Source organism: Capra hircus, chromosome 13, assembly GCF_001704415.2.
Source record: "Capra hircus breed San Clemente chromosome 13, ASM170441v1, whole genome shotgun sequence".
NCBI lineage: Eukaryota > Metazoa > Chordata > Mammalia > Artiodactyla > Bovidae > Capra > Capra hircus.
In genome coordinates this window covers 66,470,055-66,492,672 of record NC_030820.1, presented here as the reverse complement: position 1 = coordinate 66,492,672, position 22,618 = coordinate 66,470,055, and the positions used below count along the sequence as shown (strand labels likewise).

The 22,618-nt window shown below is 42.3% G+C and overlaps 2 protein-coding genes across 4 annotated transcripts in view; one reads left to right on the top strand and one right to left on the bottom strand.

Moving 5' to 3' along the window:
• Positions 1-16,984, bottom strand: part of RPRD1B (regulation of nuclear pre-mRNA domain containing 1B) — a 55,774-nt gene extending 38,790 nt beyond the window's left edge. Inside the window, exons 1-3 of one of the 2 annotated variants that reach the window (XM_018056846.1) lie at positions 16,394-16,984; positions 11,324-11,453; positions 2,234-2,367 (exon numbers count right to left, since the gene is read on the bottom strand). In XM_018056846.1, coding sequence (XP_017912335.1) covers positions 2,234-2,367; positions 11,324-11,453; positions 16,394-16,544 — 415 coding nt within the window. In that variant the 5' untranslated portion in view covers positions 16,545-16,984. 2 annotated transcript variants of the gene reach the window in all.
• TTI1 (TELO2 interacting protein 1) overlaps positions 17,046-22,618 on the top strand; it is a 37,372-nt gene continuing 31,799 nt past the window's right edge. For both annotated transcript variants that reach the window (XM_005688546.3, XM_013968917.2), the window contains exon 1: positions 17,046-17,084. The gene's annotated coding sequence lies outside the window, so the exon portion shown is untranslated. The remainder of the gene's footprint in view (positions 17,085-22,618) is intronic.

Genomic DNA, 22,618 nt, shown 5'->3' with positions numbered 1-22,618 from the left:
TCTGCTACACAAAAGCTCTTGAGTGATCAAGACTGGTCCCTGGTCCCGTAGCTAAATCTTCTTTGGAGATCACAAATCCGACATTGCTCATCATAAGCTATCACAGGTATATAAACTCAAAAAAGGTCCAGTTCTAAAAATTCCTAAACTCACACATTCTAAAAGATTACAACTGCCAAAGTTCCACAGGAAAATTTTTATTCCAAGGGTAAACTCTTATATAAAGCTGTCTGCAGACAAAGAATTACTCATGAATTAACACTGCAATACAAATGGACTATTTAAATTTGGAAATAAGCTTCTGGAAAAACTCATCAACATTCTGAAAGGACTGTGTAAAATATTCTGGTAATTGAAGTCTGAAGAAGACAGTGAGTTAGCTGAGACGAATACACACGTTGGAACCTTTTGATACGTGTTTTCATCTTTACAAACTAGAAAAAGAGAAATTATCTTTGGATCAGCATCATCCGCCACAGTAAAGGAATACTGCCTCTATTGTTAATGTCTAGACAATCCAAAAAAAAAAAAAAAACCCAGAAACCTAATGGAGCTATTTTCAAATCTACTGCTACCACAAATCCCCCAATTAGTCTGACTGCTCCCTGAGTGCAGAACTATTTCTCACTCCTCTCTGCTCTTTCCTATACTGTCTAGCAGAGCTGTTTACTCATAGCATATGTCTGGCAAATGTTTGCTGAATTGAAATTCAACACTTGGCTTCAAACATCATCTTTCAGAGCTCTCCTACTTGCCCAAAGGTGTTTTTAAGAAATCAGCACCGTTTACCAATGAACTTAAAGTCAGAGGAGAGAAAAGAATGTCAGCTAATTCCCCAACGCTGTGCAGAACACCTCCAAAGGACACGACGCAAACACGGCCAGAATCTGAAGTAGGAAACATCGTGCTCTTCAGAGCGGCCCCAAAATTGCCCTCTGTCAACTCCAAGTAAAACAACAATGGTCTGCAGCCTGAAAGCACTTATGCCATTCTTAGCAAGCCTCTAACCTCTAGCTTCACAGGAAAGTTACCCTACCTTAAAACACATATAAACTCAGATCTGGAAGGGATCATGAAAGGTATACAATAAAGAGTTGCTGAATGAATATCATCATGTATGCTGCTGCTGCTAAGTCACTTCAGTCATGTCCAACTCTGTGCGACCCCATAGACAGCAGCCCACCAGGCTACCCTGTCCCTGGGATTCTCCAGGCAAGAACACTGGAGTGGGTTGTCATTGCCTTCTCCTAATCAAGGTTAAATTCTATTGCAGACACATGTACAAAATACTAGAGGAACAAGGAGGGAATTGGCTACATGTGCCCAGACAAGCTGGCAAAGATGTCAGAATGAGAGTAGCAATCTTGAAGAGTAGGTTCACCACATATAAGCGGCAGAAAGACATTTTAGGCAGAGTAACGGCAGATGCAAAGGAAGGGGAACCACAGAGCATTCAGAAGGGAAGTTGTTAGGAATGGCCAAATATGGTACATGTGAAGAAATGGGAGAAGAATCTGGAAAAGGAGACTGGTTCACATTATAAAGAGAACACCATGTCAGGACTCAGACTTGATCCTCCAGGTAATGGGTATATATGCAGTCACATGAGAGCTATGCCAACCAGAATTCAATCACAACTAACCAGAAGCCAAAGAACCAAATAATGTTTGGTCTTATTCCTCTTCAAAGGAAAAAACAACATAGCTTTTAAGGACTTAGCAAAATTCACATACATGCATGTACACATTACCTTTCAGTAAAGACCAAAACCAATTTTTGATGATAGCTGACACCCATCAAAAGTACATCCCCAAACCACATGAATATTTAATGAAACCAAGTTCCAAAAAGGCTAAAGGACTTATTCAAGAGCCTATAGTAGTTAACGGCAAAGATAGGACAAAATCTTACCCAGGGTACTTCCTAGTTCCCTACAACTCTAAACAAGTGTGTTGTTCCTTTCCCTTGTGCAAGGAAAGTCTCAGAAAGGCAGGAGCGAACCAAGGAGAATACAGAGCAAAAGGCAGGGTACGAGATGATGAACAGCATGAATACTAGAATCAGGCTTACACGCTGCAAGCACTACATAAATTCTCACCATCATTTATGATCATCTCTCTCTGAAGAATCATATAATCGCTGGTGGTTCACAGCAACCCCCACTGCAGCTTTTCATATCTGATTCGAAAGTAGGCAAAGACCAAGAGCTGTAAGCATGTGGTGATGTCTCTACCTTTGGGGGGAGGGCTCTTGGAGTCCTCCATAGACAGCTTCAGCTGCTGGATGAACTCGCCGCCATACACACTTCTTTCTTGCCAGATGTTCAGCAATCTTTCTAAAGGTTTTTTACAGCCTTCATCTGCCTCTCTGCCCAGAAAAGATGAAAAGATATATATAAGTTTAAGATTTTTTATTTTAATTAGGACAGACTTACTTAAAAAAAAAAACAAACAGAAAACACCAACAACTGACTACATGATTTACATATTTAAAAACAGAAGGAAGAGTAAGGTACATACTGTAATTAATGGATACTCAAAACTTCACCAGAAACTATATTCTTCCTGTGGTGTGTAGGGAAGAGAGAGGGATTATGTTACAAAAGTAATCTGTGTCTTTTATCCTCTTTGAAAGGCAAATAGGGCAAAAGCCAAAGGCTCGTTTTCACTGACAGAAAATTATCAAAAACCAATCATATCAATTGTGACAGCTTGCTTTTTAGAATGCATTAACTTAAATCTGGTGCCAGACATACTGCTGGAAAATTAAAGCAGGCCAAAACTTTTTAGGATGAGAAAAAAAATCATTAAAATCATTTGTTTAAAATGGGGAATACATTTGTAACAACTCATCAATGCTAACACACCAACACCTCTAACATGCACAAATACAATTGTACACATATATGTCAAGACTAATCTCAACTTTATACTCACTACCTCATAATTATTTTCATTCCTTGCTAGGTCTACATTCCAGGTTCACACAAAGGTGTTGAGCAGATAATCTCAGAACACACGGAGCATAATACAGTTCTTTGTAATTTATATCTGAATGAAAGAAGCTAGATAGTTTTATTCTTGACATATTACTCTTCTTAAAACAGACCATTTTTCAGGGCAATGACCATAACTCACACTCAGCGTTAGACAGTTGTTTATCACAAAGTGTCAGACAGCAAGTGGAAGTGTGGGGGGAAGACTTTCGAAAGGAAAACAAATCCCCTCACCACCCGCTGCGTCACTATGAATTGTTCTGTTCTGTGAAGCCCTGAGGGGCTTTACACAAGAAGAGATACCCCGACATCTTAGCATCTAAGTCAATATATAGCTTTAACAAGAACCTCAAAAAGTGGTGAGTGAAAGTCACTCAGTCCTGTCCGACTCTTTGCAACCCCATGGACGGGAGTCCCCCAGGCTCCGGGCTCCTCTGTCTAGGGGGATTCTCCAGTGGGTTGGAGAACCTGGAGTGGGCTGCCATGCCCTCCTCCAGGGGATCTTCCCAACTCAGGGAAGTTGGGAAGTCCTGCATTGCAGGCAGATTCTTTACCAACTGAGCCACCAGGGAAGCCCTCCATACCAAGCTCAACTTAGGTGGGCATTTCATCCACCACCAGCCCTGACAACACTTTTAAAACTTAAAAGATGAGCTGAGGTTTTGGCCTCATCTGGTCAGATTGTATTACTTAAGAATTATTAGTGGCAAATTTCACTAAATTGGGGGGTCAAAGTACTAACTAAATCAGGATACATGCAAAATTAATTATTCTTTTGTTCAGCCTTTTTTTAAGTCAGAGGTCAGGATGAGGAAAAGGGGGGAAACTTTCCACTCATAGCTTATAAAACTTAAAGATATGACCTTGATATTTATTAAAAAAAATCTCTACTCCATCTTCAAAATACATCTAGAAACAAATTACTTCTCTTTCTCTGCTATCAGCCTGGTCCAAGTCACCATCATTTCTTATCTAATGACTACAGCAGCCTCATTACTAATCTCCCTGCTTCCACCCTGTCCTCCATCTATTCCCAAGTTTTCAAACTCCAATCCTAACTGAAGGCAGTTCACATCACTTTCTTTCTCCAAACTCTCAACAGTTCTTCCCATTCTCCCTCAGAATAAAAGTGAAAGGCCTACTCAAGCCGATAAACCCCTTCTCGGCCCAGCCCATCATTCCCCTGACCTCACCTCCTGTCCTCACTCTCCCTTCCCTCCCCAGCAGCTCCCTGGCCTTCCTGCCTCAGGTCCTTTGCACTTCGCCTGGAACCACATTACCCGACACAGCTCAGGCCCAACAAGGCCCCTCTGCTCTCCTCCTTCAGGTGTGTCTGTTCGCACAGCACCTTTCCAGTGAATCCTTTCCTAATCTTCCTATTTAAAAGCACACTCCTTACTCCTGCTTAATTTTTCTCCACAACATTTACTATTTGGATGTGCTGTATGTACAGTTTCCCTGTTGTTTATACTCTTTCCATTTGAATGTAATTTTCACAAGGGCAGGGATGTGTCTTCCCCCAACTGCTATATGCCCAAGAATAAACACAATAAATGCTGAACTGCAATGTTTTTAATAAAATTTTAGATAAGTTTCAGTAGATCAGACAGTTAGCTTTCAAAGACCATTTTATCACATGGAGGTCATTCATGTCAGGCGTCAATTCAATTAAATATTCAATTAAATATTCAATTAAATATTCATCTGCTCATTCATTGGGGTTTGTTACCGTGCTTGGAACACACTGAACAAGGTCTAGGTCCTCACCTCTAGGGCTTGATCTCGCAGCACCTCTCCATACCTTCACATTCTAGAACGCTCAACCGTATTTTCTACTCAGCATCTGCTGCCACTGGTGAATGTGACTGTGTTCATGCTATCTCCACTCCCTTGAATGGAACCCCCAAAACGGAACAAGGTGAAGAGCAAGAAGCTGTAATTCAGGTAGCTGAAGTGTATAGGGAGTGTGTGGAAACAACACAAGAAACTGGAGGGATAGACAGAGTGGCTTGCGATTACAGAGGACCTTATTTTGTTGTTAAGTCGTTATGGCCTTTATCCTGGAGGCAACAAAGTCCCTAATGTGATCAAATGTAGGCTTTAGAAATATAAAGTCATTTTAACTATTGTAACAACAAAATCACAACTAACCAGAGTTTAACTGGTTGGTATTTTAACATGAAATCTGTTCTCTTGGGGCTTCCCTGGAGGTCCAGTGGTTAAGAGTCTGCCGCACAATGCAGGGAATGTGGGTTCGATCCCTGGTAGAGGAACTAAGATCCCACATGCCAAGGGGCAACTAAGCCCACGTGCTGCAACTAAAGACTGTGTGCCACAAGGAAAGATCCTGCTGATGCAATGAAGACAGCTCAGAGCCAAACAAATGAATATATGTATTTTTTAAATGAAACAAATAAATAAAATCCATTATCTGCAAATTTTCCTAGAAGAGAAACCAATCATGTCAACAAATTCCTGAAAGGATTGAGGGACACCTACCCAAACATCACCTACCAATCCTGCGGCTTCGGTCTGGTGCTCCATTAAGGCTGATAGTACAGCTGCAGTCTCACTATTGGACAGTGGATACTGATGCTCAAATCTATTATCACCAAAAGATCTTCAAAGGCTTTCGCCACTAAAGGCTAAAGCCAAAAGGGCACTCTAGTTTAATCAGTGAACTAATTAACCATGATAGGCTGATTCCTTGAGCACTATAGTAAAACAAAGTTTTGCCACCTAACGTCCAAAGACAGAGACACAACAGTTAAGAAATCTTTTTACAGATGGCGCTTTGCTGTAAGTAGCTCCAATGAAGTGGAAGTCACTTTAGTACCTGAACTGGATACAACCAAAGCAATAAAATCATTTTATGACAGGAGGAGATATTTTTTCAAGTTGTACTAATTCCATTCTAATTAGAAATATTTAAGTGAAAAAACACCAAAAAACCCCTTGCCACCTATCAATGAATAAACTGAGAGATAAGTACATATATAACTTATTTTGTGGAACACAACTTAGTATGTATCTTAATTTTAATTATTATAAATTCAACCACTGAAAATCTGATCTAAAAAGTGAAAAGTATGTATTATACCCATGTGGGACTGCTGATTGAAGTGTCGGCTGGATACCCGAGGGCCCGCCAAGCCAGGTTACAGGTTTTCCTCTGCAGTGCTAAGGGCACTGCCTTCCTTGATACACCCACCATAGCTCGTGTGTTTCTCTCTAATCCCATGCACAGTAGGCCCATGGCAGGCCTACTCAGCACAGAAATGCTAAGTACCCTCAGCACTTCCAAAAGCACCTCATGTAACGGCAGAGCAGAAACAGTCCTTTGCAACTGTATAGAAAACGTGATGGATAGGAAAGCCTGGCGTCCATGCAGTCCATGGGGTCACAAAGAGTCTGACATGACTGAGTAACTGAACTGAGAAAAGCGTTAACACGGCAGGCCTGAGACTGCTGCCCTGAGAAAGGCCTGCTCACAGGGCTGGCCATGGACTGGCATCTGGGAACTTGGATTTCAGACATGGTCCCATCACGCCCTAATGGAAGAGGGTGATTTACTGTGCTTAAACTGTTTGTACAAACAGTATGGTTTTATGCTGATCACCTGCTTTTCTTCTGGGAGTCTAGAATTTTGGCCAAGTGTCGTCTACCTGGGGGCCCATTAGAGATTTAGTACCTAGGGGTTTTGTTGGGGTTGGTCACAGGCACTCTTGGCCAAAAGAGCATTCTTTTGCATTGCCTTTCTTTGGAATTGGAATGAAAACTGACCTTTTCCAGTCCTGTGGCCACTGCTGAGTTTTCCAAACTTGCTGGCATATTGAGTGCAGCACTTTCACAGCATCATCTTTCAGGATTTGAAACAGCTCAACTGGAATTCCATCACCTCCACTAGCTTTGTTCATAGTGATGCTTTCCAAGGCCCACTTGACTTCACATTCCAAGATGTCTGGCTCTAGATGAGTGATCACATCATCATGATTATCTGGGTCGTGAAGATCTTTTTTGTACAGTTCTTCCATGTATTCTTGCCACCTCTTCTTAATATCTTCTGCTTCTGTTAGGTCCAGACCATTTCTGTCCTTTATCGAGCCCATCTTTGCATGAAATGTTCCCTTGGTATCTCTAATTTTCTTGAAGAGATCTCTAGTCTTTCCCATTCTGTTGTTTTCCTCTATTTCTTTGCATTGATCGCGGAAGAACGCTTTCTTATCTCTTCTTGCTATTCTTTGGAACTCTGCATTCAGATGCTTCTATCTTTCCTGTTCTCCTTTGCTTTTCACCTCTCTTCTTTTCAGAGATATTTGTAAGGCCTCCCCAGGCAGCCATTTTGCTTTTTTGCATTTCTTTTCCATGGGGATGGTCTTGATCCTTGTCTCCTGTACAATGTCACGAACCTCATTCCATAGTTCATCAGGCACTCTATCTATCAGATCTAGGCCCTTATATCTATTTCTCACTTCCACTGTAGAATCATAAGGGATTTGATTTAGGTCATACCTGAATGGTCTACTGGTTTTCCCTACTTTCTTCAATTTAAGTCTGAATTTGGCAATAAGGAGTTCATGATCTGAGCCACAGTCAGCTCCCAGTCTTGTTTTTGTTGACTGTATAGAGCTTCTCCATCTTTGGCTGCAAAGAATATAATCAATCTGATTTTGGTGTTGACCATCTGGTGATGTCCATGTGTAGAGTCTTCTCTTGTGTTGTTGGAAGAGGGTGTTTGCTATGACCAGTGCATTTTCTTGGCAAAACTCTATTAGTCTTTGCCCTGCTTCATTCCGCATTCCAAGGCCAAATTTGCCTGTTACTCCAGGTGTTTCTTGACTTCCTACTTTTGCATTCCAGTCCCCTATAAAAATGAAAAGGACATCTTTTTTGGGTATTAGTTCTAAAAGATCTTGTAGGTCTTCATAAAACCATTCAACTTCAGTTTCTTCAGCGTTACTGGTTGGGGCATAGACTTGGATAACTGTGATATTGAATGGTTTGCCTTGGAGACGAACAGAGATCATTCTGTCATTTTTGAGACTGCATCCAAGTACTGCATTTCGGACTCTTGTTGACCATGATGGCTACTCCATTTCTTCTGAGGGATTCCTGCCCGCAGTAGTAGATGTAATGGTCATCTGAGTTAAATTCACCCATTCCAGTCCATTTTAGTTCTCTGATTCCTAGAATGTCGACGTTCACCCTTGCCATCTCTTGTTTGACCACTTCCAATTTGCCTTGATTCATGGACCTGACATTCCAGGTTCCTATGCAATATTGCTCTTTACAGCATCAGACCTTGCTTCTATCACCATGGTCTTGGGGACCCATGATTGTTATAACAGGAAATAAATATGTATAGGGGGATAATTCCAAATTATGTCTCTAGAAATTAATTTCCTACTGAGCTTCCAACTATTTCATCCATCTTCCTATCTGGCATCACCCCTTGGACTATCTATCAGCCATCTCGAACTTAATATAGCCAAAACAAAATTCCTGATTTCCTCTACCAATTCTTTACCCCAATCTCCATCACAGTAAGCAGGGCCATCAGTCATCCATATACTCATGTCAAGAACCTAGAAATATGCACTCTTTGACTGCTCGTTTCCCTCACTACCAGCTCCCACTTAATTCCCACAAATCTCCATTTTTACATGGGAGTGAGCCACGCCAATCTATCCATACACATTTAATAAAGCTGTAATCTCACTGCTTCTGAGTCCTAGTCAATGTCATCTCTAGCCCATGCAAGTGCAACACCCCCCATGCCCATGTCCCTGCCCTTTATAGTTCATTCTCCACCCCAAAGGGGAGGGATGCTAGAACAAAAGTAATTGGAATACATCATGCCCCTGCTTAAAATCCCTCACTGACATCCCATCAGGACAAAATCCTAACTCTCTCCCAAGGCTCACAGGGCATATGTGACTGTCACCTGGCTACCTTAAACTGCTATTCAAATTATATCTACTCCCAGGAGCTTGGGTTCTGCCCTGTAGCTTAGATGGTAAATAATCTGCCTGCAGTGCAGGACACCCAGGTTCGATCCCTGGGTGGGGAAGATCCCCTGGAGAAGAGAATAGCAACCCACTCCAGCATTCTTGCCTGGAGAAGTCCATGGACAGAGAAGCCCTGGGGGCTACAGTCAAAGGGATCAAGGAGCGTCAGACACAAATGATCAACTAACACTTATTTACTTACAAGCTTGGCAAGCTTTCCCTGACTGGAGAGGTTTGTTCCCCTCCCACCACCCTAGGTGGCAGGGGGTTTGAAGGAGGAAGTAGGAAATTATCATAGAGATTCCTAATCAGTTTTAGTCAATATTAATGGGTCTATCTTTGTTCACTAATTGGACACAAAAAAACAAGACAGAGAGCATTTCTCATTGTTGATAAGGTGCCTCAGGATCAAAGTGGAGTGGCTGGACTTTCTATCCTAATAATGGGAATGGGAGGAGGGAGGGAACTTAGAAACATGGGGATCTTGGAAATAATATCCAAACAGAAGCTTAAAAGAACTAGAAGAATGCAAACAGGAAAGCTAACAGGCCTATTTTATTTTTTTTAGGATCAGATCTATTTACCCCACGATGCCATGGAATTAGCCAAGACACGTTTACAATGTCTCCTAGATAGGTTTTAAGATGAAACCAAGTAGAAAAGGAATTTTTAATCTTGGTATTGCTCATCCCTCTTCTCCCACCCCTTGCTACTTATCCTTTTCTGATTTGGGGGCAGCTAATGATTACTGTTCAATGTTTAGGAAAATGTGTGTTATCCCTACAGGAATTATTTTAGTCAATTTCCTATACTCTAAATTAGTTAACTTATTCAGTGACTATTTCCTGTATCCCTACTCTGTGCCAAGGCTGTGCAACAATGTTGCTCAGCTCTTGGGACATCACTGATACCAAGACTAAATGGTGTTACCTAAGCTTCGTAAGCCAGTAGCTCTATGCCAGACAAGGCACTAGGTGCCTGGGACAGAGCAGAGAATAAAAAAGAAACAGTCCTTCTCTTTACAGAGTTTATAATTTAGTGCTCTCCCACGAATGAGCAAAGACTGTTGTTTTACTTTAACCTCACAACAACTCTAAGGAGATAGGTGGTAACATCCCCTTTTAATCAATTATGAAACTTGGGTTCAAAAAGCTAAGTAACATATCCAAGGCCACTCAGACAGTGTTGGAGGCAGAGCTACAGCCCACATCTAAGAAACTGTGAACTAAATCTCCTCAAACAAAGAAATTGCCTCTCTCCAATTTCAGACGGCTATTCTAGTAGTCTGATTTAAGTTTATTCACTGTTATGAGGATTCCATATGTTTTCAAGTTCCTAACACATTCTGGTTTTTAAGTAGCCATGTTCACAAAAAAAAGTCACTTGACAAACAAATATTTTGTTTCCATCTCTATAAAGCTAGATGCCATCTCTTAAAAATGTTCTGAATTTCTCATTTCATTCTTTCAAACTTTCCAAATCTTTCATGGAATGCCAGACTTATTTCCACACTTAAGGTCTTTCACTTATGCTCTAGACCCTAGAATAGTTTTTGTTTAACCCACTAGTCTCCTCACTGCCAGTTTCCTTTGGCAAAGATGTTTACTTTCATATGTTTACTTAGTAACATTCTAGTGAAAAGTAATTTTTCTTTGCTTCTTCTGGCAGCTAAGTGTCAAAAGGAGTTTGCTTTTAAATGAATAACAATGATTGGTAAAATTTTTAATGAAATGTATAATTTCCATGATCTCAGCTATATGTATGCCCTACGCTGCCGTCCTCTGTCACAAAACACAACAGTGGCAGTCTCAATATGATAGAGCCAGAGAAACTTTTAACACTAATAATTACTATCTTTGCAGTTACAATAATGACTACTATTTTTAGTGAGTTAGACGTCCAGACACCCAGAAGGAAGTGAATAAAAACAAAGGCACAAGCAACTAATTTCTTGCTAAATAGCATGGTTTTGTTACTGGAAAGTTCCCTTGTACAATTTAGCTTTGTTTTTTGACCATAAGCTAATGAGGTAACTCAGCCAAACCAAGGAAAATACCATATTCCAGAAATGAATTCAATAGTGAGTACATCTAGGATTGAGTACATCTAGGAGAAAAGATGTGCTTCAAGTGTTAGACTGAATCCCTTCAATACAACAAAATATTTACATGTCTGAGATAGTTCTCAAGGGCCCAGGCAAAATATAAAACCATGCTCTCTATAAAGCACATCTCTTTTAAGTATGAAGTTGGTGAGTTACAAAGGCTATCACAAAAAAAGAACAAAAGGGAAAAGTAATGCATTTAAACATAAAACATACCTGGCAACGTGAGAAAAAGCATCCACAAGGACAGATTCAAATTCCCTTGTGAATTCAGGTCCTTTCCTTTTACTGTTCTGAATGACATCGTTGGCTAAGTACAGAAAAGTAAGCTTTCTATTTGATTTGGCTGGAAAAAAAAGAAAAGATAATTTAGCTTACACCGAGGAAATTCTCAATCCACGATTCTTTCGCCTTACGCTACTCCTAAAGAATACTAAGACAAACATTATCCACTTGAGGTCTAGACTGCTATGTTTGAAAACAAACCAAAAAAACCCGCAATTTAAGGAACTCCTGGGGGTATGTCTAGTAAAATAGACTGAGAATACAATTTTGAAAAAAAACAGGAAACAAGAAAAGCCATCTTAATTTCTGTGTTATTTTAATCAATATAATTAATTGGCAATAAAAATGAAGATAATCCAAAAAAGATTCCTAAAGGATGAGCAGTTAATATTCTCCAGAAGACAAAAGCAAGATTTTCATTTATTCTGTTGCAAAGAAGAACATTTCTAACTCACTGTTAATTATCAAATACCACAGAATGAAAAACTCAGTTAGGTTTCAATTTTAAAATAGATTCTTGTAATTTATGCTCCTGGACCAAGAATTTCTTTTTCAACAGTTTAATAACCATAATCAGTCAATGATACCAACTCTACAATCCAGAGGAATCTCTAGATGTACCCGTGGATATTCATCTTAAATAAAAATATATGTTAATGCTACATAATCAGTGAAAATTTACACACGTCTGAAATCTGGATATGCAAATCATGGCTCCCACAAAAATTCTTCTCTTACACCTACTAACTGCAGCATTCTCTATTACTCTACATGGCATCATATATTAAACCATAAAAACCTCATGCAATATATCTGAGTTACAGTTGCTTAGGGGAACATACTGAATTTCCCGGCTTCTCTGCACATAACTTTTCAATCGTGGAGTTACATCAATATCATTTTTGGTCCCAGTTTTCCTTTGTAAGAAATAAATAGTAACACAATCAGTTCAAAACAAAGTTTTCTTCAACATCAAAGTGCCCGAAAAACTCAAGCAAGCCCTTTGTCAAACTTTACACACTGAATTACTAGTCCTTATTCCTTGCTCTGAGAAACCATTTCTGTTTCTTTTGAAATGCACACACCATGCATAAATTCTGACACAGCAGGCATAAGATCTGACATTTAAAAATGTAGTACAGGAGAATAACTCAGGTAAAAACAAGATTTTTAAGGCATGTTATAGTTTAAACTGATGACTTAAAGTGCTCATAAAATTAAACATGGATACACTGAACTGTATTAACCTTCTGGTAATAACCTAGTTTAGACAGCCAACTGATGAGAATATTGAAAACCTGGAGCTATCTTTAATTCTTCTAATGATTATTCAAAAGCAGAACATAAGCATCAATAGTTTCAATATGCCACTGTTGCTACAAAGGTATGATTACAGCAAAAAGCGCTTTTTTTTTTTAAGTAAACCTTGTTCTAGGATATTGCAGCAAATTAAACTATTACGTTAACAACACCATGAAAGTTGAAGATTCAGAAGTAAAACAGAACTTCTACAAAGCAAATCGGACTAAGTGAAGGTTTACAAATACGATATACTTTATTTTTTTTTTTTAAAGCCCAGAATCCATATTGTAAAATGTCTATTAGGCCATTCAAGACCTGATACATTGTGCACTATTATAAATATGATAGCTAAGAAGATACAGGGCCAAGGTTTTCACCATCTATGATGCCAATTAATTCTCATTACCCTCAAATTTAGCAATGGAAATTTGTTTAGGATAAAACTTCATCCCCCCACATTCAATGTCCCGAACAGTCAACAGTAGCACCATGTGTGCAAAGGCAATATATCAAAGCCTTAGACGGAATTCCCTGGTGGTCCAGTGGTTAGGACTCTGAGCGCTCACTGCCTAGGGCCTGGTTCTACTCGGGGTTCTACACCTTAGTTCTTGTGGGAACTAAGATCCCACAAGCCAGAGCCGAAACAAACAAAATAACAAAAAAAAAAACCTACAAAACCCTAGAATACTTGAAAATACAGTCATAATACACAGAACACACACACATACAAAAACACACACATCCCGTCTACTCCAGCCCTGGGTGATAACTCACTTGTTCAACTGTCTTTCCAATATGTCAGTATAGATTCTTTCACTCCCTACAGAGGCCCATTCCAAATTGGTTGAAACAGTTATTGAGCAAAGTTTAAGTAACTGGCTGTCCAAAATTTTTCACTTTCACTTTGGCTAGTTCTGACATCTAGGGAAACTACTTTAAAAAAAAAAAAAAAGGTTTATTTACCTGCATTCAGGCTAAGGTACAAAACACTACTGAAAAATGTTCATCTAAGAGCATTTTCCCTGGAGAAGGAAATGGCCAAGCACTCCAGTATTCCTGCCTGGGAAATCCCATGGGCAGAGGAGCCTGGCAGGCTACATACAGTCCAAGCGGTTGCAAAAGAGCAGAACACAACTTTGCAACTAAATAACAACACAGAGTATCTTACGCCAAATTGTCTCAAAAATAAAGGGAGCCGTTCTACCTAGAACAGAGTCCAAAGGGATAAATTAAGAATTATTCCTCAGAAATGGAAAGAAATAACAGCAGGAATAGAAATAGTATTCAAGCAGGAAAAGGAAAAAGTTTAAAGTCTCATAAATATTTGGAGGCAAAAAGACAATCTGTGAGTGTCTTAAAGAAATGACTACAGACAGAAATGCCCACTTTTAAAGACTCAGGGTGGGCTAGAACCTAAAGGGCTAGTCAATTTGAATGTTAGGGCACAAAATCCCTTTCCACTTTAGTGTGGAGGCATTTTCAATTCATTAAGGAAGCTTGGGTATTAGAAAACTGTATCATGAGGCTTGGAAGACCAGCCTCCAGTTCTATAATGTTCAATATGGTAGCCACTAGCCACATGCAGCTATGAATATTTGCTTTGTACCTAACAAAACTCAGGAACTGAATTTTCCATTGTATTTATTTGAAACTTCCTTAGTCACACATTTTGAGTGCTCATGGCAAGAGGCTACCTTATTGGACAGCAAATGTAAAACATTTCTTTCATCACAGAAAGCTCATGTCCTAACTGGATAACTCTTGACAAAGCATTTAATCTCTTCATATCTTTATCTTTTCATCTATAAAACAGGGATAATAATGCTGACCTACTTACAACATAAGGTTCCATTATAGGAGATTAGGGTTTAAAGGGAAGTCACTTAGTTGTGTCTGACTCTTTGCAACCCCATGGACTGTAGCCTACCAGGCTCCTCTGTCCATGGGATTTTCCATGCAACAGTCCTGGAGTGGACTGCCATTTAGCTTCATAAACAAAAGAACTCTAAATTGTTACTCTCAGTAACTCAAATATGGTGAGGTGGGGAATCAAGATGGCATCACAAAAGAAGTGACATTTGAGATGGATTTTGACATGCCTCTGAGATCCTACTAGAAAGGATCCTATAGAGGCAATTCAAATTTTCTCCCCACGTCTCAGATGATCTGAGTGGCACAGTGGGGTACATGAATGAGGTTCTGGGAGACCCAGGCTCTATTCTCCAACTATCTAGAAGGCTGAGGTGGACCGCCCCCTCACACCTTGGTAGAGCACATGATATTTGGGGGAGGGGGGGCGGGTCTCTGCCAGAGGACTAGAATTGGGTCTCCCAAAAGAATCCTGGATTTGTGTGTCTGCCAATCTGATGTTATCCCAGGCTCACAGGTTCTCTCATCTGCATAACAGGGTGACATCCTGAGCTCACAGAGAGCAGAGGACATACATAAAGTTACCGCCTATGCTATAAAAGGTCTACCACACACAGGCTGTCCAAAACAGCGCTACGCTTCATTTCCTTGGCTTTCTGCTCTGAAACTCACCGGTGCCTGAGACAGCTATATAGGTGCCCATCTTTCCTCCCCTGAAAGCAACTGTGGCAAACACCATGTCACACATGGAGTCACCAGTATCCCCCTTACCGTATCTTTCCAGTGCCTACACTGTGCCAGACACCATGCTAGACGTTCATGAGGATTAGGCTGATTACTCTTCACCACACAACCTTTGAGCCTCGATTTTTCTCACCTGCCAAGTTCCTACTTCATAGAACTCTGAGAATTTTAAAAAAATGACATGTGTGTAAAGAGATCAGTACTGCCCTTGGCACAGAACAAACGCACTGTAAGTATCACTTATCATCATCTTCATTTTACAATCAGGAAACTGAGATACAGAGAAGTTAAGCTGCCAGAGCTCAGTAAATGACAAAGTCGGGCTTAGATTCCAGGCAGTTGGCTTTCAAGCACCCAACCCAGGACCTGGCACATGACAGGCTGAGCTCAATCAATGGCGGCCAGATCCTGAGCAGGATCTAGAACCAAGGAGAGCTGCATGAGAAGAGGAGCCTGAGAGGCTACGTCTAGGTGGAGTGGCCTCTTAACTTCTCTGTAATGGCAGTGACTATATCCATTCCCCAGGACAGTGCTGAGCTTTGAGTGCAAGGATGTATGAAAGGTCCTAGCACACTAACTGGCACAGAATAAAGCCTCTGTAAGGGCCAACTGTCTTCATTTTCGTTTGACAGATGAGAAAACAGAGGCTTAGAAGAAAATTGCCAGATATCACTCAGCTAGTAAAAGTGGCTGAGCCAGGGCTCGATCTGGGCAATCTGGCTTCAAATCCCTAGTGAGTGCCTGGCACACAACAGGCCAGGCTCTGTACCCTCCACCTGGCGCTCAACGGGGCCGAGAGAATAACAGTCACAAGTGTCAGAAGAAGCCAGAGGGGGAAAACGACTGGATGAACTGAGAATCGTGAGCCCGGGTCGGTGGAACTTAAGCACCTTAAACCTTTCGAGGCCTCGGTTTCCTTCTCCGAGAAATGAGGATAACACTGTCTCCAACCTCAGCAAGCGCAATCGATCACAGGTCCGGGCCTGGAAAGCCAAGGCTCAGCAAAGAAGCTACAGGAGCCGCGGGAGTGGGTGCGGACGAGGGCTACCCGGGGGAGGACCGGAGGGGAACGGAGAGGATGTTTACCTTTGCGGAGCTCGCGATGCCACACCGAGACGATGGGTCCCGCGTGCTTGCGGTGGTGGATGAGCCACAGGGAGAGGGTCTGCACGCTCTGCTGAGAGTTGCTCAGCTCCGAGAGCTTCTTCTCCAGCGCCGACTCGGAGAAGGAGGACATGGTGGCGGCGGCGAGGCCCGGCAGGGAGCGGCCTAGGCCGCCCAGTGCGGCGACAAGAGTGACGGCACGAGGCCGGGGCCTCACTCCACCCGCTGCGGGACTCTTTACGGACTGACAGACGGCCGGGGGGCCCGGAGGGGGAGGGGATGGGTCTCCGCAGTAACAGCCACCCGCACAGCCGCCACAAGATGGCCACCGACCTCTCACCCCGCCGCGGGCGCAGGGTCAAAGGGCAAGCGCAGAAGTGGTGGGGCACCGATGTGGGGGGAGTCAGAGTGTAGAAAACACTCTAGTGTTGAAGGCCTCTTTGAATCTCGCTCTTCAGTACTCCGAGAGCGGCAGACCGGGAAAAGAGCGCAACTCGACGGCCTCCGGAAGGCGCTTTGACCGCTCGCGCCTGCACGCCGGCGCAGTGAGCCTCATCGGAACCCTTTCTCCCGCTCCCACAGAACCTTTCTGGCGCTGGGCGGTGCGCGAATTAGGCGTCACTTCCGGCGCGGCGGAGGAGGCGGGAGAGTGAGGGAAAGGCTGGATGACGAGGTAAGGGAAGAGTGGCGCGAGCAGGAGGGAGCCCAGCAACCGCGAGCCCTTAGAGGGGAACCCCAGAAAGACGATGAGGTTGAGAGATCATAGCCTGGGAATGGAACGGGGCCTTTCTCCCTCACCTGGCAGGCCGCAGCCACACTCTTCCTCCTGCTTTCTGACCTCCCACCACAAAAAGCTTTTTTTTTTGGTTCCGCCGAGCCACGCACGTGCACTTTTTCTGCCTCCACATCTTGGCTTTTGCTCATCTTTCTCCAGAGGTGACGCCCCCCTCCCCACGTGGTGGGTTCCCACTCCACCTCCAGAACCACCCTTAGTGGCCAGTTCCGATGTTCAGTTTGTGACGGCACCGCTGTAAAGCACACCTTTGTGCTCTTGGTTGTTGTGCGTGCCTGCGTGCGTGCTCACTAGTATTTGACTCTTTGCAACCCCATGGACTGCCGGCCAGGCTCCTCTATCCATGGGATTTTCCAAGCAAGAATACTGGAGTGGGTTTGCCGTTTCCTACTCCAGGGGATCTTCCTGCTCTTCGGGGAATTAAAGGCTGCCCTCTAGGGGGGTCCATTTGTTGCTCAAATTTAAGTACCATATGTTAACTTTGTGGGTGGATAAGAAAGTCAGTGGGTTCGTTAACCTTTAAGAAACACTATTTGACACTGTGTTTTCAGAAACAGAAATACTCTGTACTCTGGGGGAGGGGTGGTTCCCTGGTAACTCAGTGGTAAAGAATCTGCCTGCCAAGGCAAGAGACTCGGGTTGGATCCTTTGGTCTGGAAGATGCCCTGGAGAAGCAAATGGCAACCCACTCCTGTATTCTTGCCTGGGAAATCCTATGGACAGAGGAGCCTGGTGGGCTGCAGTCCATGGGGTCACAAAAGAATGGGACACGACTTAGCGACTAAACAACAAAAGTATAGCACCTTATCCTATACAGAGTGTCTCATTTGTCTTCCGCACCTATACACCATGGCACAGAGGTCTTATATCGCCCATGCGTGTGACAAAGCAGAAAGAGACAGGGAGGAGGGGAGAGGTTGCCAGGGAAATGGGTTCACTCAAACACTGATTGCAGTTCTGTTCCAACACCTCCCCAGGGACTGCTTTCCACAACCCAGTAGGGCTCCACTGAACTTGGAAAAGATGAGAGTCAAGAACTGGTTTATTCAGTCAGTCTCTGCCGCAGTTGAACTCTGGCTTGTCTTCTCTGCTCACCCAGAGAATCAGGTTGTTCTGAGTGCCTCATCCCAGTATCGCTTTCTGGGCCAGAATGCCTCTTGCTATAAGTTATATAAACATCAGACTTTGCAGTACCACTTTAAGTAATCAGGGTTGCATTTTATAGGAATAGAATCTAGGACACCTAAGCTTCTAAATCTCTAAACAGTTTCTTCTGTAATTGACATATTGTCACACAGGTGTGATTTCATGGCCATCCCATAAAGGTGTTATATATGAGCACCTTTTATAGTCATGCCAAAGTAGCCATTTGTTACACTCTCTTCCTTACAGAAAGCTGGTTTATGTATTTCTGAACCCATAAGCCATTCTTTGAAGACTCTCAATTGTGGTAAATCTTCATCTGTACAGTATCCCATTGGGAGAATATACTGCTATTTATGCATTCTACTATAGATGTGCAGTAGTTTTTAATGTGGAGGCAATTGTGGATAGTGTATTCCAGAACACATCTATTATATGCATCTCTGTTGGGTATATTTATCAAAGAATGCGCTTACTAGATCATAGTGTGTATGTTTGTTTATCTTAAGAATAATAGATACTGCCTAAGTATTTTCCAAAGTAGTAGTACCAGTTATACTCTTAAGGTGAAGTCGCTCCGTCGTGTCCAACTCTTTGCGACCCCATGGACTGTAGCCTACCAGCCTTCTCTGTCCATGGGATTCTCCAGGCAAGAATACTGGAGTGGGTTACCATTTCCTTCTCCAGGGGATCTTCCCGACCCAGGGATCGAACCTGGGTCTCCGGCATTGGAGGCAGATGCTTTAACCTTTACCAGCACTGAATGAGAGTTCTAGTTGCTTCATATCCTTGCCAACACCTAGTATTTGCTTTTTTCTCCCCCTTTTTGCAGTTTAATGTGTAATGGTGTTTTGTTGTGGTTTTATATTGCATTTTCCATACTAATGATGTTAATATCTGTTCATATCTTTTCATCTGTTTATTGGCCATCTAGATGTCCTCTATTGTGGTATGCTTGTGCAAGTCCTTTTCCATGTTTCTGCTGGGTTGTCTTTTCCTTAATGATTTATAGAAAATCTTTATTATAAATATGGATGTGTTATCAGACATATCAGATATCTTTCCTCACTTTATGGGTTGTTTTCACCCTCTTAATGGTATCTTTTGGTGAACAAAAGTTTTAATTTTAACATCATCCAATTTATCCATTTTTTCCTGTGGTTAGCTCTTTTCTGTGTCCTGTTTAAGAAATCTTTGGCTACTCCAACATTACAAAGATTTCCTTTTTCTTTAGAGAGATTTCTTTAGAGAAGTTTTCTATCACTTCTACTGCCATATTAAGATTTTTCTCTTTATTTCTGGCTTTTTGGCTGTATGATGTGTCTCTGTGTTTCTCTTTGTATTATCAGCTTGGAGTTTGCTGAACTTCTTGAATCTGTGGGTTAATCTCTTTCATTTTGCTAGCCATTTCTCAGCCATTTGTCCCCCAGCAGCAGCCTCCTCTCAGAAGTCATGTATTTTGAGATTCCTGAAGACTATGGTTTTGCTTATAGAACCCCAATCCTATATGACCACATTAAAAGCATCATCGTTGCTTTTTCATCAGTGACAGCCCTCGGCCTGGGCCTCATCATAAGCTTGAGCCATGTCCAAAATCAGCAAATAGACCAAAGGAAAGCAAACAAACCAGCTGTTGATTGTTGACTCACTATGACTTCCATCCTTCACTGGAGTCTTAGTCCATCTGGTCTTTGTTGCTTCTGCAACTATTTGATGCTTTAAGAAACGGTTTTTGAAATTCCTCTGGGTTTCTCTAGTTGTCACTGGGTGTCCTGGCCTGCTACCCTCTGCTGGAGCTATTTGAAAGGAGAATCTGTACAGATGTTTTTGAGTGCTTTGTCATATGCCAGATGCTCTTGCAGCTTCTAGGTGTATGGCTGCCTAGTCTAAAGTAGGTAAAACAGGCACAAACAAAATAATTCAGCATGCTGAATCCTGTAATAGCAGTGTATACAGTGCAAGGAGAAAGGTGAATATGACAGCACCACCTGTTTAGGGAATTGCAAGTTGTATCATTTCACATGGTGCAGTTTCCATTTCAAGGGGTGAAGCAGCGAGAAATGAAGTTGATGAGCATGGGCCTGATGGTGCAGAGCCCTGTACGCCATGGTACAAAGGCATTTGTACTTTAGGCAGGCTACAAAGAACAGGTGACAGATTTTAACCATGGAAAAGAGTGATCCAGGTTTTCGTTTTAAAAAATTACTTACATGTCAGTGTGAAATGTGGGTTCAAGAAGGACATACACACAAGGCAAGGGTTGCCAAAGAAAAACCATTGTGATCAGTCCAATATTAAACAGATGATTATAAGCATCAATAGGTTTGAAGGAGTAGAACTGATGAAGCTTAAGGGAAGAGTGGAATTAAGAGAGGTGAGGGGCTTCCTCAGTGGCTCTGTGGTAAAGAATCCACCTGCCAAAGCAGGAGATGCAGGTTCAGTCCCTGGTCCAGAAGAGTCCCACATGCCGCAGAGCAGCTAAGCCTGTGCGCCACAACTACTGAGCCTGTGCTCTAGAGCCTGGGAGCTGCAACTACTGAGCTCACCCACCGCAACTCCTGAAGCCTGCGAATTCTTGGACCTGGGAGCCGCACCCACCGAAGCCTGTGCTGCACAACAGGAGAAGCCCCTGTAGTGAGAAGCCCAGCCACCACAATGAGGAGTAGCCCCTGCTCGCCGCAACCTTAGAAAAGCTTGGGCAGCAGCGAAGACCCAGCACAGCCAAAAATAAATTTTTTCTTTTTTTAAAGGGAGGTGAAAGAATGCAGAGTCTAAGGTGTCTAGCCCAGGCGAGGACCATAAATCACGAAGGGAATACAGCAGAAAGAGCAGATGAGTTCAGTTTGGGACAGGCCGTGGTCTCACTTCACTAGCTTTGTTACAGTTTTCGTCATGTAATCTGAGAACGTAGATCCTGGGACCCCCAGGTTATCTTCCTGAAACTCCTGAGATGAATAAGAGAAATGCAGAACCCCAGGCCTTCCACCCAGCTTTATCCAGACACTGCTTTTATCAGTTTTACATGCTGAGCTTCCATTTAAACTGTTCTATTTGAAGGAAGTTTTCTATGCTAAAAGATAAAAAAGTTACTAAGTAGTGTTTCCGTCTTCATTCATCTTCCCATTTTAAGTCTGTTTTGAGTCACTTATTTGAATGGAGTCCTGTGGTAGGACGTGCAGAGCTACTCTCTCTGAATCCTTGTCTGTGGCTCTTTGACCCTGACGGCTGCATCTCTTTACTGTAAGTAGGGTTTGGGGGCCACAATCCTTTATTCGCAGTCAGTAGATGCTATTCCACTGTCTTCTACTGCAAATGAGAAGTCCAAAGCTGGTCTTTTTCTAAGTTATATGTTGTTTCTTCCTGAAGGCATATGTGATCTCCCCCCGCTTTTATTTTTTAGTGTACAGGAATTTTACCAGAATGTGACTAGACGTGTATCCTCCAGTCTTTTCAATCTCCAGGTAAATCCTTTTGCAGCTCAGGGAAGTGTTTCAGTTGTTTATTTGTCTTAGCTCTTCCATCTGTTCTTTTTTCTCCTTCTAGAATTCCCAGCTATTTATATGTGGGTTCTCCCAGATCTGTCCTCCAAGCCTCACATTTTTTGTCTCTTTGTTTTTATGCTCAGTTTTAAGATAGCTCTACTTGATCTTGCCAATCACTAATAGGATCGCAGCGATTAACTGTCTTTAAAAAGTTTTTTTTAATCAGTTGAGTGTTTTTGGTATGGAAAGACATGTTTTTAAAATTCTAAGAGATATCTTTTTGTCTTGTAGTTGAATTTCCTTATTACTGTTTTTCAGATTTTTATCTATCTCCTTTTGTTGTTGTTTGGGTCACGCTAAGTCCTGTCTGACTCTTTGTGACCCCATGGACTGTAGCCTACCAAGCTCCTCTGTCCATGGGATTTCCCAACCAACAATACTGGAGTGGGTTGCCATTTTTCTTCCTCAGTGGGTCTTCCCAACCGGGGGGTTGAACCTGTGTTTTCTACATTTGCAAGCGGATTGCTTACTGCTGAGCCACCGGGAAACCTTGGATCTCCTTTAGCTGTTCTGTTACTCTAAGGTCCACCACCTCAGGGCTGCTCTGTCTGCCTTTCCTACTCCTGACGTCTGTGTCCCATTAAGTGGTTACTTCTTTCATTCTGTTGTCACAGTTACTAGTACCTCCAGATCATCGGTGTGTGAGCTGGTGCTGATGGAGCATCGGTAGTCTTTGACTTAGCTTTCTGGCATCCATACCTGGCATTTTGTTAGCCTGAATAAGAGAAG